This window comes from Hypanus sabinus, chromosome 8 (assembly GCF_030144855.1).
Source record: "Hypanus sabinus isolate sHypSab1 chromosome 8, sHypSab1.hap1, whole genome shotgun sequence".
NCBI lineage: Eukaryota > Metazoa > Chordata > Chondrichthyes > Myliobatiformes > Dasyatidae > Hypanus > Hypanus sabinus.
The window spans coordinates 16,527,868-16,545,203 of NC_082713.1; the positions used below are offsets into that span (position 1 = coordinate 16,527,868).

At 42.0% G+C, this 17,336-nt stretch overlaps 1 protein-coding gene across 4 annotated transcripts in view; it reads left to right on the forward strand.

Moving 5' to 3' along the window:
• tbc1d8b (TBC1 domain family member 8B) overlaps nt 1-17,336 on the forward strand; it is a 128,359-nt gene that overhangs the window by 50,802 nt on the left and 60,221 nt on the right. For all 4 annotated transcript variants that reach the window (XM_059976724.1, XM_059976722.1, XM_059976723.1 and 1 more), the window contains 2 exons: nt 6,997-7,115; nt 11,848-12,076. In XM_059976724.1, coding sequence (XP_059832707.1) covers nt 7,050-7,115; nt 11,848-12,076 — 295 coding nt within the window. In that variant the 5' untranslated portion in view covers nt 6,997-7,049. The remainder of the gene's footprint in view (nt 1-6,996; nt 7,116-11,847; nt 12,077-17,336) is intronic.

The following is a 17,336-nucleotide window of genomic DNA, read 5'->3' on the forward strand; positions in this document are numbered from 1 at the left end:
CTTCGTTTTTACCCTCTGTCCACACTAAAACTGCGTTTTCGTCTCCTGAAACCGTAGCTTTTCAGAAACGCTTTCCAGGGTGGGTATTTTTGAAAATGCTGCTCGGGCAGATCAGTGTGGATGGCATAACTGGAGATTTCTGAAAACGCTATCAGATGGCAGCATGCTATTTCATTGTTTTCTTGAACACTACCTAACAATTTCAGAGCAGGCGGCAACGAGACTGAAACCAGAAAAGTTAGAAATGTACTCACCAAATACTTTGACCCATAACTTACTGAATAAATAGGTATACTCACTTAGCCGTTTTCTGTCCTTGCTCGTATGAAGGTGGTTTACCTATTTATGCAAGTACTTCTCTGACAATAGATGTGTAACAGCCTAATGTAACATTGTATGGACATACAAGATAACACTGATGCGGACATGTTTTAAACATTTAACAAGGTGCTTTATTAATGCAGCAGAGTTAGTCAGTTTTTCAATGTTCGTCGTCACCCGGGTCAATCTGTCTGTGAACTCCCTGTCGGTTGCCGCCGTACGCTCCAGTATTTATTTATTTTTTAGTTTTAAGTTCTGCACGAGAGCCAACAGCTGTCCATGGTTTTAAGTTTTTCTAGTCTGTAACTACAGAAATGCGCACTTCTACGGTGAGATTCGACACCAAGCATGTCGCTTGTTTTCGGTAGATATGTCCGGCGCATGCGCAGCAGGAGGAGATTAGCTGAAATCTCCGTTTCAGTGTGGATAGAGATATTTTCAAAAACGCATAGTGGGGACGCCTATCATTTTTACACGAAACCGGCATTTCCAAAATTATTCGGTCTAGTGTGGATGTGGCCTTAGTGGCTAAAAAGCATGCAGATATGGTCAAGAGAAATTTGAGAAGGAGAAACTAAAATCCAATGTGTTGGTATTTCAGTGGAATAAAGGAAATTACAATGGCATGAGAGGGGAACTGGCCAAGGTTGACTGCAAAGGGACACTAGCAGGAAGGACAGCAGAGCAGGAATGGCTGGAGTTTATGTGAAAAGTGGGGGCAGTGCAAGACAGATATTTTCCAAATGAGAAGAAATTTTCGAATGGAAGAAGGATACTTCTGTGGCTGACAAGTGAAATCAGAGCCAAAGTAAAAGCAAAAGAGAGAGCATACATGGAAGCCAAAGTTATTGGGAAGATAGAGGATTGGGAAGCTTTTAAAAACTTGCGGAAGGAAACTAAGAAGATGATAAGGAAGGAAAAGATGAATTATGAAAGGAAGATGGATATCAAAGAAGATACTAAAAGCTTTTAAAAATATATATAGGGTAAAAGAGAGTTGAGTATAGATATAGGACCAATACAAAATAACGCTGGAGATACTGTAATGAAAGATGCAGAGATGGCAGAGGAACTGAATTCATATTTTGTATCAGTTTTCACAATGGAAGATATCTGCATTATACCGGGCATTCAAGAGTGTCAGGGAAGTAAAGTATGTGCAGTGAAAATTACAGCTGAGAAAGGTCTCGGGTAGCTGAATGGTCTGAGAGTGGACAAATCTTCTGGACCTGATAGAATGATCCCTTGGGTTCTGAAGGAAGTAGCTGGAGAGATTATGGAGGCATTAACAATGATCTTTCAAGAATCGATAGATTCTGAAATTGCACCGGATGGCTAGGAAATTGTACATGTTACTCCGCTTTTTAAAAAGGGTGGGAGGCAGAAGAAAGGTAACTATAGACCTGTTAGCCTGACATCAATGGTTGGGAAGTTATTGGAGTTGATTATTAGGGATGAGATTATGGAGTACCTGCAGGCACATGACAAGATAGGCCAAAGCCAGCATGGCTTCCTGAAAGGAAAATCCTGCCTGATTAACATACTGCAATTTTTTGAGGAAATTACAAGCAAGGTAGACAAAGGAGCTGCAGTAGATGTGGTGTACTTGGATTTTCAGAAGGTATTTGTCAAAGTGCTGCACATTAGGTTACTTAGCAAGATAAGAGCCCAGGGAATTACAGGGAAGATAGCAGCATGGGTGAAGCATTGGCTGATCGGCAGAAAACAGAGAGTGGGAATAAAGGGATCTTATTCTGGCTGGTTGCCGGTTACCAGTGGAATTTCACAGGGGTCAGTGTTGGGACCACTGCTTTTTACGATGTATGTCAGTGATTTGGACTATGGGATTAATGGATTTATGGCCAAATTTGCCATTGATACAAAGATAGGTGGAGGAGTGGGTAGTGTTGAGGAAGCACAGAGCCTTGAGACTTGGGTAGTTTAGAGGAAGTTTAGTTTACGAAGAAGTGGCAAATGAAATACAATATTGGAAAGTGTATGGCTATACACTTTGGTGGAAGCAATAAATGAGCAGACTATTATTTAGATAGGGAGATAATTCAAAATGCAGAGATTGAAAGGGACTTGGGAGTCCTGTGCAGGATACCCTAAAGGTTAACTTCCAGGTTGAGTCGGTTATGAAGAAGGCTAATGCAGTGTTGGCATTCATTTCTAGAGGTATAGAATATAAGAGCATGGATGTGATGTTGAGGCTCTGTAAGACACTACAAGATGGGTAAACATCCAATGTACAAAATACAACAAACTGTGCAAATACAAAAAAAAATTATTGTTGAGAACATGAGAAAGAGTCCTTGAATGTGAGTCCATAGGTTGTGGGTACAGTTCATTCTTGAAGTGAGTGAAGTTGAGTGAAATTATTCCTGCTAGTTCAAGAGCCTGATGGTTGAGGAGTAATTACTGTTCCTGACCCTGGTGGTGTTGGACTTGAAGCTCCTGTAAATCCTTTCAGATGGCAGCAGTGAGGAAAGAGGAAGGCCTGGATGATGGATGCTACTTTCCTGTGCAATTACGGTTACAGATCCCACAACCTGCCTGAGTTGTAAGGGCACTGTACAGAAGAGTGCTGCACCAGTTGCCTCTCTCTCATGGTTGTGGATGAGTGCCTAGATTGCAGCAATGCTCTCTCCAGTCCACTCTGCAATGTTGTCTGCCCATTTTTTCCTCTGTCTGCCCTTTTTTCATTTCCCTGCACCGTTCCCTGAAGAAGGTCCATTTGATCTTGTTATATGGCCATACCATCTCAGTTTCCTCTTCTTTACTGTGGATAGTAGATCTTTGTAGTGTCTCATGTGCTTGCTGATTGTTCTTCATACTTTGTGGCTGAAACATGGTCTATATAGATGTGGAGGAGCCTTCTAAGGCATCTCATTTGTACTGCCTGGATCTTTTTTTTGTAGTTCTGCTGTCAATGTCTGTGACTCACATGCATACAGGAAGATGGAGAGCACAAGTGAATGTGGGAGTTTCAACTTGGATCTGAGAGTGATTTATTGTCCCTCCAGATGGGTTTTAGTTCAGCCAGCTTTGCTGTTGTTTGGGGTGTCCTTGCAAGGACTTAAGGGTTTGATCCTTCTTGGTTGATGATGGCGCCAAGATACTTGAACCGTTTGACAGTGACAGTCTCTCATTCTTGTCCACTGACTGATTTTGTCATGATTTGCTCCTCACTGTTTCTCATCAGTTTGGCTTTCTCTGTGCTGATCTCCATGCCATATCTGGTAGATTTTTCATCCAGTTAGTTTACGAGGCTGGCCAATTCATCCTCACTTCCTGTCAGCCCATCAGTGTCACTGGCAAACCTGTGGTTGGTTATGATCTGTCCTCCGATGCTGACTGTGTCGATATGGCCTTACAGGGCATCTGTTATTATTTGCTCCAGGAAACGTTGAACAGTGTGGGTGGAAAGAGGCAGCCTTGTCGGACTCCAGGTGATTTGTAGAACCACTCTCTATTTATGCCTTGAACAAGTACCACACTGCCAGCTTTGGTGTAGCACAGCTTGATGGTTTGGGTCAGCTTCTGGCCCATGTTGTATCTCTTCATTGTGGTCAGAATGCATCATGCCACACTCTATTGAATGCTGCCTTGAAGCCTATGAGCATGCGGAAAATGTCCTGTTGATGTGGGTTGTATTTTTCTCACAGTACTCAGAGGTTGAATATTTGTTCTTTAGTACTACTTCCATTTCTGAATCCAGCCTGCTCTTTGATGATTATTTCTTCTGTCTGAAATTTCAGTCTGTTCAATATGACTTTCAACATCACTTTGCTTGCATGGCTGATAAGACTTATGGTTCTATAATCCTGGCCTCTGCTGTAAGTTGCATTTCTTTGGGAGAGTGATGATGAGTAATTTTGTTGCACATATTGGTGAGCATGTCTGTCACTGTCTCTTCTCCATGTTTTATCAGTTCAGCCATGATGTTGTCTATTCCTGTAGCTTTCCTGTCCATCTTATGGCTGCTTCTGCTTCTTCCCGCAGAATTGGAAAGTCATGTCATTTTGACGAGTCCTGGCTTGCTAGTATGCTGGGATCTCCTTGGGTCTGATGGTTGTAAAGGTCTGAACACCACTCAGTCCATCTGTTGAGAATGTCTTCATCTTCTGTGAGACAGTTTCCTCCTTTGTCTTGGCCAGTGGTGACTCAGGACTGTCTCTGTTTAGTGAGGTTCTTCACATCAACGGGAGCTGTAGCATACAGAGAGATCAGCAAGATGATCAGGAAAAACATGATCAAGGCCAAGGAAGAACGCATTGAGAGACAGTGTACAGAGATAGAAGATAGCCTGAACAAGAACAACAGCAGGCAAGCATTTCAAATTATAAAGGATCTCCTGTGCAGTGCTCAGTACACCAATGATGTACTGGGTGGGGTATCCACTACTTTTTGTAGTTTTCTTTTCCATTTAAGCGTATCGGTGTTCCTATACCTTGCTATGATGCAGCTAGTCAGTATACTCTCCACTACGCACCTACAGAAGTTTAGGAATCTTTGGAAATTTTATGGAAATTGAGATTCCTGCTGTGCTTTCTTTGTAATGGCACTTGTGTGCCAGGCTCAGGACAGATCCTTTGAAATGATAATACCTAGGAATTTATAGTTGCCAACCTTTCCACCTCTGATCGCCCCAGTGTGGACTGGCTCATGCTCCCCCATGACCAGCTTCCTCCTCTTGCAGTCAGTAATCAACTCACTGGTTTTGCTGACATTTTGTGAGAGGTAGTTGTTGTGGCGCCACTCAGCCAGACTTTCAAACTCCCTCCTATATGTTGATTTGTCTCAACCTTTGATTTGGTCAATGATGGTGGCCATCTTAAATATGGCATTGGAGCTGTGCTTAGCCTCGCAGTCATAAGTTTAAAGCAAGTAGAACATGGAGCTAAACACACAGTCTTGTGGTGCACATGTGCTGATAGTGAAGGTGGAGGATATTTTGCTGCCAACCCAAACAGAATGAGGCCCGCAAGTGAGGAAATGAGTATCCTGTTGCATGATGAGTTTTTGAGTCCAGTCTTAGAGCTTATTGATTCATTTTGAGGGGGTGATGGTATTGAATGCAAAGCTGTAGTCAATGAAGAGCATCCTGATGTAAGCACCTTCACTGCCCAGATGTTCCAGAGTTGAGCTAATGAAATGACGTCTGCTGTTGACTTGTTGCGATGGTTGGCAAACTAGAGTAGATCCAGGTCGCTGCTTGGACAGGAGTTGTATGCTTCATCATTAGCTTCTTAAAGCACTTCATCATAGTGGATTTCAGTGCTACTGGATGAAAGTCCTTGAGACAAGTTACCATGGTCGTCTTAGACACCAGTATAATTGAAGCTAGCTTGAAGTAGGTGGGTAAATAAGAATGCCGAAGTGAATGGTTAAAGATATCGGTGAACACTCCAGCCAGTTAATCCGTGTAGGTTTTTAGTACTTGGCCAGGTATCCCATCAGGGCCAGATGCTTTCCGTGGGTTCACCTCCTGAAGGATGCTCTCACGTTGACCTGAGAGACTGAAAACATAAGTGTTGTCAGGGGCTGTGAAGGTTCATGAAACTGCCTCCATATTTTATGAGTCAAAGTGAGTATGAAGAGCTTTGAGCTTGTTTAGAAGCAAATCTTGTTGTTAGCTTGGTTTTACTTTATGGGAGGTGACAGCATTCAAGCTGTGCCACAGTTGTCGAGCATCATTTTGTGATTCTAGTATGGTCTGGTCTTGCCACTTCTTATGTGAAATGGCTTTCTGGAGTTTGTACCTGGATCCTTGTATCTTGCTTGGTCACCAGTCCTGAATGCCTCCAATCTGGCCTTCAGCAGATTGTGGATCTCTTAGTTCATCCAGGGCTACTGGTTGAGGAAGACTTGAAACTATTTTGTGGTTTTCAGGAAAATGACTACCTAATTTTGTAATGGCACCTCTTACATAGTGATGGAGAGAGAATGAAGGTTTGACCTAAATTCTACTGAATTTAAGGCAGATCTTATGACATGAAAATTGCATGTGCCTTCATTATAAGATACAATACTTTGATACATAACTTTTCACACTATACCAACTGGTTAATCTAATACAACTTTCAGTTTTGTATTACAGCTATTCTTTGATTTTTTATTGGAACAAATCTTTGTTATGTTGTCACCTTTTATAGACTACTAATAATCCCTTGATATATGGTGTAAGTCTGCCTCAGAGGTCCCAGATTCTGTTGAAGTGCATCTTCTGTTGCTTGTGTATAGTATGTGTAAGGCCAGAACATAAGTTTTTTCACTAACCTTATTTATAAGTTTTAGTAGGAGAGTTGAAGATGTTCAGAAAATGAGAACTGTGACAATTGAATAAAGCAATGAAACAGTGGCCAGAACAGTTGGAGTCTCCAGTTATTAATCATTAGAGTCTAAATCCTGATTTTATTAGCTAAATAGCAATTGGATGATAAGTCTTTGGCCTATATTTTACCAGTTGTTCACATGCTCTAAGAAATTACCTGAAATGATGTTCAGGTCTGTCTGTTTTTAAATGTGTGCTGCTTAAGGAGCTTTACTTGCTCAAGTAACCAGAAGTGATTCCCATTTAATTGGCTTTGTTTGCTTAAAATGGATAAATGTATTTAGTCACAGACTTTAAAAATTTCAAGTGGATTTCTTTTTCCCTTTTCTCTAAACTAGGAACCAGCAGTGAAGAAATAAACCAACATTGGGAATGGCTGGAAAAAAATGTGATGCCAATACTTTCCATATTTGACAGTAATGAAGATGTTACCAGCTTTATTCAGGGTAAAGTACGGGTAAGAGCAGATTTTTCAGCCCACAAGAAGTTGTTTTCCTTTCCTTTTTTTTTGCTTATATTTCTATTTTTTTTGCTTATTCCCCTAGTTTTTAGATTCAACCCTTAGTTACAGAAGTTTTAAGTTGGGTATGAAGAGTAGTGTAATAAATTACATTCTATTGTAGTAGTTTCATCCAACATGTCCATCTCTTCATAATAGAAACAGAACCATAGAAAACCTACAGTACAATATAGGCCCTTTGACCCATAATGCTGTGCCGAACATGTACTTACTTTAGAAATTACCATGGGTTACCCATAGCCCTCTGTTTTTCTAAGCTCCATGTACCTATCAAGGACCCTATTAAATCTGCCTCCACCATCGTTGCTGGCAGCCCATTCCACTCTCTGCATGAAAAAAGATAAAACAACAACAACTTGCCCCTGACGTCTCCTCTGTGAACGCATTGTTCCACTACTCATCCAGGTCATTTATAACAATCACAAAGAGAAAGGGTCCCAGAACAGATCCCTGAGGAACACCACTGGTCACCAACCACCATATACAATATGACCTTCTACAACCACTCTTTGCCTTCTGTGTGCTAGCCAGTTCTGAATCCAAAGAGCAATATCATCCTTACTTTCCCAAAGATCCAATGTCTCCTTACTTTCTCAATAAGCCTTGCATGGGGTACCTTATCAAATGCCTTGCTGAAATCCATATACACTACATCTAGTGCTCTACCTTCATCAATGTGTTTAGTTATATCCTCAAAAAATTCAATTGGACTCATTTGACAAAGCCATGCTCACTATTCCTAATCACATTATGCCTCTCCAAATATTTATGAATCCTGCCTCTAAGGATCTTCTCCATCAACCTACCAACCACTGAAGTAAGACTTACTGGTCTATAATTTCTTTGGCTATCTCTAACCCCTTTCTTGAACAAGGGAACAACATCTGCAGCCCTCCAATCCTCGGGAACCTCTCCCGTCCCCATTGATGATGCAAAGATCATTGCCAGAGGCTCGGCAATCTCCTTCCTCACATCACACAGTAGCCTGAGGTATATCTCGTCTGGGCCTGGTGACTTATCCAACTTGATGCTTTCCAAATGTTACAGCACATCCTCTTTCTTAATGTCTATATGCTCAAGCTTTTCAGACCACTGTAAATCATCCCTACAATCACCAAGATCCTTTTCCGTAGTGAATACTGAAGCAAAGTACTCATTAAGTAACTCTGTTACCTCCTCTGGTCCCATACACACTTTTCCACTGTCACACTTGATTGCTTCTATTCTCTTGTATCTTATCCTCTTGTTCTTCACATACTTGTAGAATGCCTTGGGGTTTTCCTTAATCCTGCTCACCAAGGCCTTCTCATGGCCCCTTCTGGCTCTCCCAATTTCATTCTTAAGCTCCATCCTGCTAACCTTATAATTTTCAAGATCTCTATCATTATCTAGTTTTTTGAACCTATTGTAAGCTGTTCTTTTCTTCTTGACTAGATTTTCAACTGCCTTTATACACCATGGTTCCTGTACCCTACCATCCTTTCCCTGTCTCATTGGAACATACCTATGCATGCCATCTTGGACAATGTCTCCCATCCACTCCATAATGTACTGGTTAGGCACAGGAGTATATTCAGCCAGAGACTCATTCCACCGAGATGCAACACTGAGCGTTATAGGAAGTCATTCCTGCCTGTGGCCATCAAACTTTACAACTCCTCCCTCGGAGTGTCAGACACCCTGAGCCAATAGGCTGGTCCTGGTCTTATTTCACTTGGCATAATTTACGTATTACTATTTAATTATTTATGGTTTTATATTGCTATATTTTTACACTATTCTTGGTTGGTGCGACTGTAACGAAACCCAATTTCCCTCGGGACCAATAAAGTATGTCTGTCTGTCTGAATGCCACGCAGATATCTCCTGAACATTTGCCATATTTCTGCCATACATTTCCCTGAGAATATCTGTTCCCAATTTATGCTTCCAAGTTCTTGCTTGATCGTTTCATATCTCCACTTACTCTAATTAAATGCTTTCCTAACTTGTCTGTCCCTATCCCTCTCCATTGCTATGGCACAGGAGATAGAATTATGATCACTATCTGCAAAATGCTCTCCCACTGAGAGACCTGACACCTGACCAGGTTCATTTCCCAATACCAGATCAAGTACAGCCTCTCCTCTTGTAGGCTTATCTACATATTGTGTCAGGAAACCTTCCTGAACACACCTAACAAACTCCACCCCATCGAAACCCCTTGCTCTAGGGAGATTACGATCAATATTTCGGAAATTAAAATCCTCAGTCACGTCAACCCTGTTAATACTTCACCGTTCCAGAATCTGTCTCCCTCTCTGTTCCTGTTACTATTGGGTGGTCTATAATAAAAGGAAAACACCCAGTAGTGTTATTGACCCCTTTCTGTTTCTAACTTCCACCCACAGAAACTCAGTAGACAATCCCTCCATGACTTCCTCCTTCTCTGCACCCATGACACTATCTCTGATTAGCAGTACCACACCCCCACCTCTCTTGCCTCCCCCCCCCCCCCCCCGTCTGTTCTGAAATATCTAAAGTGTGGCACTGTAAGTAGCCATTCCTGCCCCTGAGACATCCAAGTTTCTAATGGCCACAACATCATAGCTCCATGAACTGATCCATGCTCTAAGCTCGTCTGCTTTGTTCATGATGCTTCTTGCATCAAAATAGACACATCTATCACCTGCCTATCCTCCTTCTCACACTGCCTACAAGCTTTCTCTATTTGTGAGGTAATCGCCCCTTCATCTGTCTCTTCAATTCAGTTTCCACCCCCCCCCCCCCCAGGAATTCTGGTTTAAACTCCCCCCAATAGCCTTAGCAAACCCCTGTGCCAGGATATTAGTCTCTTTCAGATTTAAGTCACGAATGCCCCAAAAGAGACCCCAGTGATTCAGAAATCTGAATCCTTGTCCCCTGCTCCAATTCCTCAGCCATGCATTTATCCTCCACCTCATTCTTTTCCCATACTCACTGTTGCATGGCACAGACAGTAATCTACCTTTGAGGTCTACCTTTGAAGTCCTGCTTCTCAGCTTCTTTCCTAACTCCCTGTAGTCTGTTTTCAGAATCTCCTCTCTTTTCCTACCTATGTTGTTGGTATCTATATGTACCACGACCTCTGGCTGTTCATCTTCCCACTTCAGGGTATCATGGACGTGATCATGTTATCCTGAATCATTAAGTCCATTCAAGAAAGTGTTAGATATTTCTCATGGGGAGAAATTAGAAATGGGTGAGCTTGAATGATCAGTTATGGTTGTATGAAATAGTAGACCAGGCTGGAAGGACTGAATAGCATACTCCCACTCCTTGTTCCTGTTTCTCTGTAGTTAACAGATAGTGAATCTCTGTTGTTGCTTTTCAAAGTCCTTCTGGTCATCCAGGTGTCTGAAATTGGGCACTGTGCTTGTAGGGGCTAAACTTGTGTTTTCTGTTTAGCTATGACAATGGACTGTAATCCTTTGTTTATAAATCCCAGTGGCTTTGGTAATCTGTTTCTCTCAATGTTGTCTTCAAGCGCTTTTTCATGTCGTACACATCTTAAAGTTGTATTATTTACACACTTTCTCTCTCTCCCTTTCTATGATAATACAATTCACAATCTTGTTTGAACTTTGCCTAGTTTCACCATTCTGTCTGTAGCCTTTTTGAGTTGTTAGAAGCAGCAGTGGGTCCTAATACTGAGCCTTCAGTCTTGTCAAAGTGCATCTAATTCTGAACCCATTCTGTAGTTTGAAGGCTGCAATAAAAGCTGATCAGACATCTGTTCTTAAAAGTTTTCTGATGTAATTTTGTAACTTTCAGAGCAATGGAACCCAAAGCCTATCTGTCATCAAAGATGTACTGTATATAGGGAAGGATCACTGTAAAAGGCCATCAGTATCATGAAGGATCCCACATGCCCTGCTTATAGACTGTTTGTCCACTCCCATCAGGGAAAAGGCTTCACAGCATCCACGCCAGGACCACCAGACTCAAAAACAGTTACTTTCCCCAAGCCATCACACTGATCAACACTTTCACCCATTATTCCTCCCCCACTGTATGCACAACAGCCACTCCTCCCCGTACACTGCATCCCCTGTGTGTATTGTCACTTTATGCCTACACTGTACACCTCACAGTCACTGTCCTGTTGCATTTTCACATGCCCTGCTGCTACCTAGAAGTTCCTTTTGGCAAGAGTCACTTTTTCACTTTCCTGTCAGTCACCTTGTATACAGATGCTCTTATGCCTTGTGTCACTTCCATGTTCATACAGTCTTTTTATAAAATCTAATCTTATGTATATATGGCTACACTCAGATACTTGTACATTGTGTTTTATATTGTGCTTTTGTATTTATATTTAATGTATCTTTTATTATTCTTATTGCCTTTTTCCTTATTGTGTTTTTTATGTTTTATTGAATCTGGAGTAATAATCATTTTGTTCTCCTTTGCATTGATACTGAAAAATGACAGTAAACAGTCTTGTATCTTAAATCTCCAGACCCATGAACAATAAAAGCAATTAGAATGGTTAATCCATTTGGGTTCATGGTACCCCAACATCATTGTGCATTTATACAAAAAATGTTTGGATTTTTATTTGGATCAGGGTTTATTGGCTTAATAAAATTTACCACTGTGACTTTTTAAAAATCGTATTTGATGTAATCCTGGATTGTTTCTTTCCAAGGGGCTAATAGCAGAAGAATCTCAAAGTACATCAATAAAGCAGGAAGATGACCCTGAGAAATTTCGAGAGGCCTTGTTGAAGTTTGATAAGTTGTTTGGACTGCCTGAGCAAGAGAAGTTGGTGACCTACTATTCGTGTAGTTACTGGAGTGGAAGGGTGCCGTGCCAAGGCTGGTTATACCTCAGTGCCAATTTTCTCAGCTTCTATTCCTTTTTTCTGGGCAAGGAAGGTGAGAATCTGTGTCCTACATCCTATTTTCTGATTGACAATAAAAAGTTAATATCCAAATGCAAATGTGTGGTCGCGGGGAGAGTGTAGAACCATTTTACAGACATTAGCAGGAATTGAATCCCAATCTTACAGCCATGCTGGCCTCTATCTTGGCTTTTTTGTATGTTCCCTTCCCTCCAACAAGTCTTAATTTTAATCGTACTTTAATTTTCCAACCTTTTATCCTCCACATTTATCTTTGTGTGGTGTCTTCACTGCTCTTTTTTGGCTGCAGTAGTCTGATCCACGATGTTATGGCATCTAGATGCAACCTCTTCAAAATATGTCTCACAGGCTTATGCTCCAGTCTGTAGCTCGTAAATCTCCAGTACCTCCATAATTCAAAGCAGATACTCATGCCTAAGACTCAAACCTTGGGAGGAACTCTGGAACATGGCTGCATCATTTCAAAATACTTAATTTAGTATTTAAGATGAGAAATTCTTCAAACAGCTTCAAAGTGTATTTATTATCTACAAATATATAAATAATACAAACCTGAGATTTGTTTGCTTAACAGGCGGTTGTTTAACAGGAACCCAAAAGAACCCAATTTAAAAAAAAAATAAGACTAGCCCCCGTGTGCCCATAGAAAATAAAGGGGGGGTGGGGGAGAAAAACAAATCATGCAAACAATAGAAAGAAGCAAGCAACAACAAAAGCAGCATTCCGAACCCAATTGAGTCTTTGATCCACAGAATTTTGGAGATGGAGGGAGAGCAGCCAGATATCTTTGTACATATTGGATTGGTACCATTGACATAGGAAGGAAAAGCAATGCAGTCCTGAAGAGAGAATTTAGAGAGCTAGGCAGAAAGCTGAGGTGCAGAACCTCCAGGGTAGAAATTTCTGGATTGCTATATGTGCCAGTGAAGGTAGAAACAGGTTGATTTGGCATGGCTGAGAAGCTGGTGCAGGGGTCGCGGCTTCAGGTTCTTGGATCATTGGGATTTTTTCTGGGGAAGGTATGATCTGTACAAAAGGGACGGGTTACACCTGAACCCAAGGGGACCAATATTCTCACGGGCAGGTTTGTTAGAGCTGTTGGGGAAGGTTTAAACTAATTTGGTAGGGGGATGGGAACCAGAGTGAAGGGACTCAGGAAAGGGCAAAGATAGTGTGCAGTCAGACTGTCAGGAAGGGCAGGCAGATGATAGGACAAAATTGCAGACAGCAGAGTGAATATCTGCATTAGGGATGCAGAATCAACAAGGGTGGGAAATACAGTACTCAGTGTTATATGCTAGTGCATGGAGTATAAAAAATAAGGTGGATGATCTTGTTGCACTTTTACAGATTGTTGGGTATGATGTTGTGGCCGTCACTGAATCGTAGCTGAAGGATGGTTGTTGTTGGGAGCTGAATGTCCAAGGTTACACATTGTTTTGGAGAGAGGAAGGTAGGCAGAGGGGGTGGCATGGTCCTGCTGGTAAAGAATGGCATCAAATCAGTAGAGAGATGTGACATGGGATTGGAAGATGTTGAAACCTTGTGGGTTGAGTTAAGAAACTACAAGGGTAAAAGGACCCTGATGGCAGTTATATGCAGGCCTCCAAACAGCAGCTGGGATGTGGATTACAGATTACAATTGGAAATTAAAAAGGTGTGTCAAAAGGACAATGTTATGATAGTCATGGGAAATTTTAACATGGAAAATCAGGTTGGCAGTGGACCCCAAGAGATCGAATTCATTGAATGCCTGCAAGATGGCTTTTTAGAGCAGTTGGTCATTGAGGGATCAGCTATATTGTGTTATGTAATGAACCGGTGGTGTAAAGGTAAAAGAACCCTAGGGTTCTTAAAGAGGTAGCTGTAGAGATTGTGGAGGCGTTAGTAATAATCTTTCAAGAATCATTAGAGTCTGGCATAGTTCTGCAGGACAGGAAAATTGCAAGTGCCACACCACTCTTTAAACAAAGAGAGAGGCAGCAGAAAGGAAATTGTAGACTAGTTATCCTGACCTCAGTGGTTGGGAAGATGCTCGAGTCAGTTGTTAAGGATAAGGTTATGGAGTACTTGGTGACAGAGGGCAAGTTAGGACAAAGTCAGCATGGTTTCCTTGAAGGAAAATCTTACCTGACAAATCTGTTGGAATTCCTTGAGGAGACTGCAGGTAGGATAGATAAAGGGGATGCAGTGGACGTTGTATATTTAGATTTTCAGAAGGCCTTTGACAAGGTGCTACACATGAGGCTGCTTAGCAAGTTAAGAGCCCATGGTATTACAGGAAAGTTACTAGCATGGCTAGAGCATTGGCTGATTGGTAGGATACAGCGAGTGAGAGTAAAAGGATCCTTTACTGGTTGGCTGCCAGTGACTAGTGGTGTTCCGCAGGGGTCGGTGTTGAGACCGTTTATTTTAATGCTGTATTTCATTGAATTAGATGATGGAATATATGGCTTTGTTGCCAAGTTTGCAGATGATATGAAGATTTGTGGAGAGGCAGGCAGTGTTCAGGAAACAGGAAGGCTGCAGAAGGACTTTGAAAGGTTAGGAGAAGGGCAGGAAAGTGGCAAATGAAAGTGTTGGAAAATGAATGGACATGCACTTTGGTAGAAGAAATAAATGTGCAGACTATTTTCTGAATGGGGAGAAAATCCAAAAATCTGAGATGCAAAGGGACTTGGGAGTCCTTGTGCGGAACATACTAAAGGTTAACTTGCAGGCTGAGTCAGAGGTGAGGAAGGCAAAGTCAGTATTCATTTTAAGAGTTCTAGAGTACAAAAGCAGAGATGTGATGCTGAGGCTTTATAAGGCACTGGTGAGGCCTCACCTTGAGTGCTGTGAACAGTTTTGGGTTTCTTATATAAGAAAAGTTCTGCTGGCATTGGAGAGAGTTCGGAGGAGGTTCACAAGGATGATTCTGGGAATGAAAGTGTTATCATATCAGGAACACTTTGGCTCCAGGCCTACGCTTGCTGGAATTTAGAAGGATAAGGGGTTACCTCATTTCAAGTGTTGGAAAGCCTAGACAGTAGATGTGGAAAAAATGTTTCCCATGGTGGGGGAGTCAGGGACAAGAGGGCACAGCCTCAGGATAGAGGGGCATCCATTAAAAGCAAAGATGCAGAGAAATTTCTTTAGCTAGACGGTGGTGATTTTGTGGAATTTGTTACCACAGGCAGCTATGGAAGCCAGGTGATTCAGTGTATTTATGGTGAAGATTGGTAGGTACTTGATTGGCCACGACATCAAAGGTTATGGGGGAAGGCAGGGGGAGAGGGGCTGAGGATGGGGAGAAAAGTATCAGCCATGACTGAATGACAGGGCAGACTCAAATGGGCCAAATAGCCTAATTCTGCTCCTGTGGCTTTTGGTGCAGCTAGGAGTAGGCCCAAAGCCTCCGTATTCAGTTCATCATACTAGCGAGACAAGCCACTGCAAGGACATGAAGCACAGTAGCCAGGGACTGTCTCACAGCCTGAGTGTTGTGGAGAGAGGTGCCCCCAGACTACCTGGGGCAGTGTTTAAATTGTCTGAACCTTGCACTGAGAACTGGGCCCTGCTGTGGCAAATCACTCCAGGCCTAGATTTCACTGCTGGAGAAGCCGTTCTCAACCTCTCCAAATTGATTCTGCACTTAAAGCACCAGTCTCACCCAACTCTCGACACCCTGCCTGTCTGATCTATCTAGGTCAGTGTTTAGATTGTTCAAACAGCATACTGTACATCACGTTAGGACCCAGGCCTCGCCACAGCGAATCGCTCCGTGTCAGGAACACACCACTCAGCGATTTTGCATCAGACCTGGATTTTGCTCCCGAAGAAGCCGTTTTCGACCTCACCAAATTGGCTCTGCGCTTAGAGCAATCTACCCTTGCACCCAGGTAAGTTGGACAGGCATCAGAAATTCCCTCTTCCCATCTTCTCTCCTTTGAAATGTCCACTCCAACCAGCACAGCTCCTACTCCAAATACATTGATTTTGCAGCACACCAGCAGGGCACGTCTCTTGAGTTTGCTTTGCCCTCACTTGCTGCTTTGTTGCTTGTAGTGATAGCTTACCACAATTTACTTAAAAAAAAAAAGTGTTACTAATGTTTTTAAAGGAATTCCTTTGCCTTCGAACCACAAGTAGGCTGTTGCACGTCTCCGGTAACGCGATCTTTTCTCTTCCCTTTTCTCTGTCTCTTTTCTCTTGGTTGTGAATGTTTGTTCTTCAACCTATAGAGCAGTGGTGATCAAGTCATGGAGTATATTCAAGGCGAAGGTAAATTTTTGCAGTCTGGGGGAGCCCAGCCTTACAGGACATTAGAAACTTAAGAAATTTTTTGACAAGAGCCAGCCATTCAGCTCAGTAAAGCTTACCAAATTCCTTTTCACATCATGTGTTGAAGTAACTATTGAGTTTAGATTTTAAAGTCTCTAAGGTGCTACTCTCAACTACACAACTAGGTAGTTTGTTCCATGAGTCCACAACTTGCTGTGTTTAAAAGAAAAAAAAATGCTTCCTGATGTCAGTCTGAAATCTCCCTTTAACCAGTCTCCACCGTGTCCCCGTGGCCCTGTGCCTTCATTGATGGATTAATTTTGAAGTAGCAGCAGCCATCCCATAATGAATTATACTTATACCCTTAATGATTTTGAACACCTATCATGTCTCGTCTCATTCTACATCTACTTAGGCTAAAAAGATTTAATTCTTTCAATCTTTCTTCATAGCTTATACCCTGTAGACCTGGAATGAGTCTCGTCGCCCTTCTCTGAACTCTTCAGTGCCTTCACATCCCTCACAAAATATGGAGACAAATATTGTGCATAGTACTCAAAGGTGTGGCCTCATTATACAGCTTAGGGAGAACATCTCTAGACTTGTACTCCACGGAGCGCATTATATAGCCCAGCATTCTTTTAGCCTTCCTAGTTGCTTCTGAGCATTGTCTAGATGTTGATGATGGTGAGTCTATCAGGATAGCTATATCTTCCCATACAGTGCACTTTCTAACTCAAGACCCCCAGCCCCCATTTGTATCTATATCAAGTAGTTCTACTTTCTATATGTATTATTTTACATTTACTACATTAAATTGCATCTGCCATTTATCCATTCACATCTGGATTTTGTTCAGATCTAACCATTTATTCTGCTGCCCATCCCCCTAATTTTGTATCTGCTAACTTTACTAGTTTATTTGTTATGTTAGTTGGCTGGTGGCGCAGTGACATCAGCGCCAGACTCTGGATCGGAGGTTCCTGGATTCGAATCCAGTTGGGCATTCC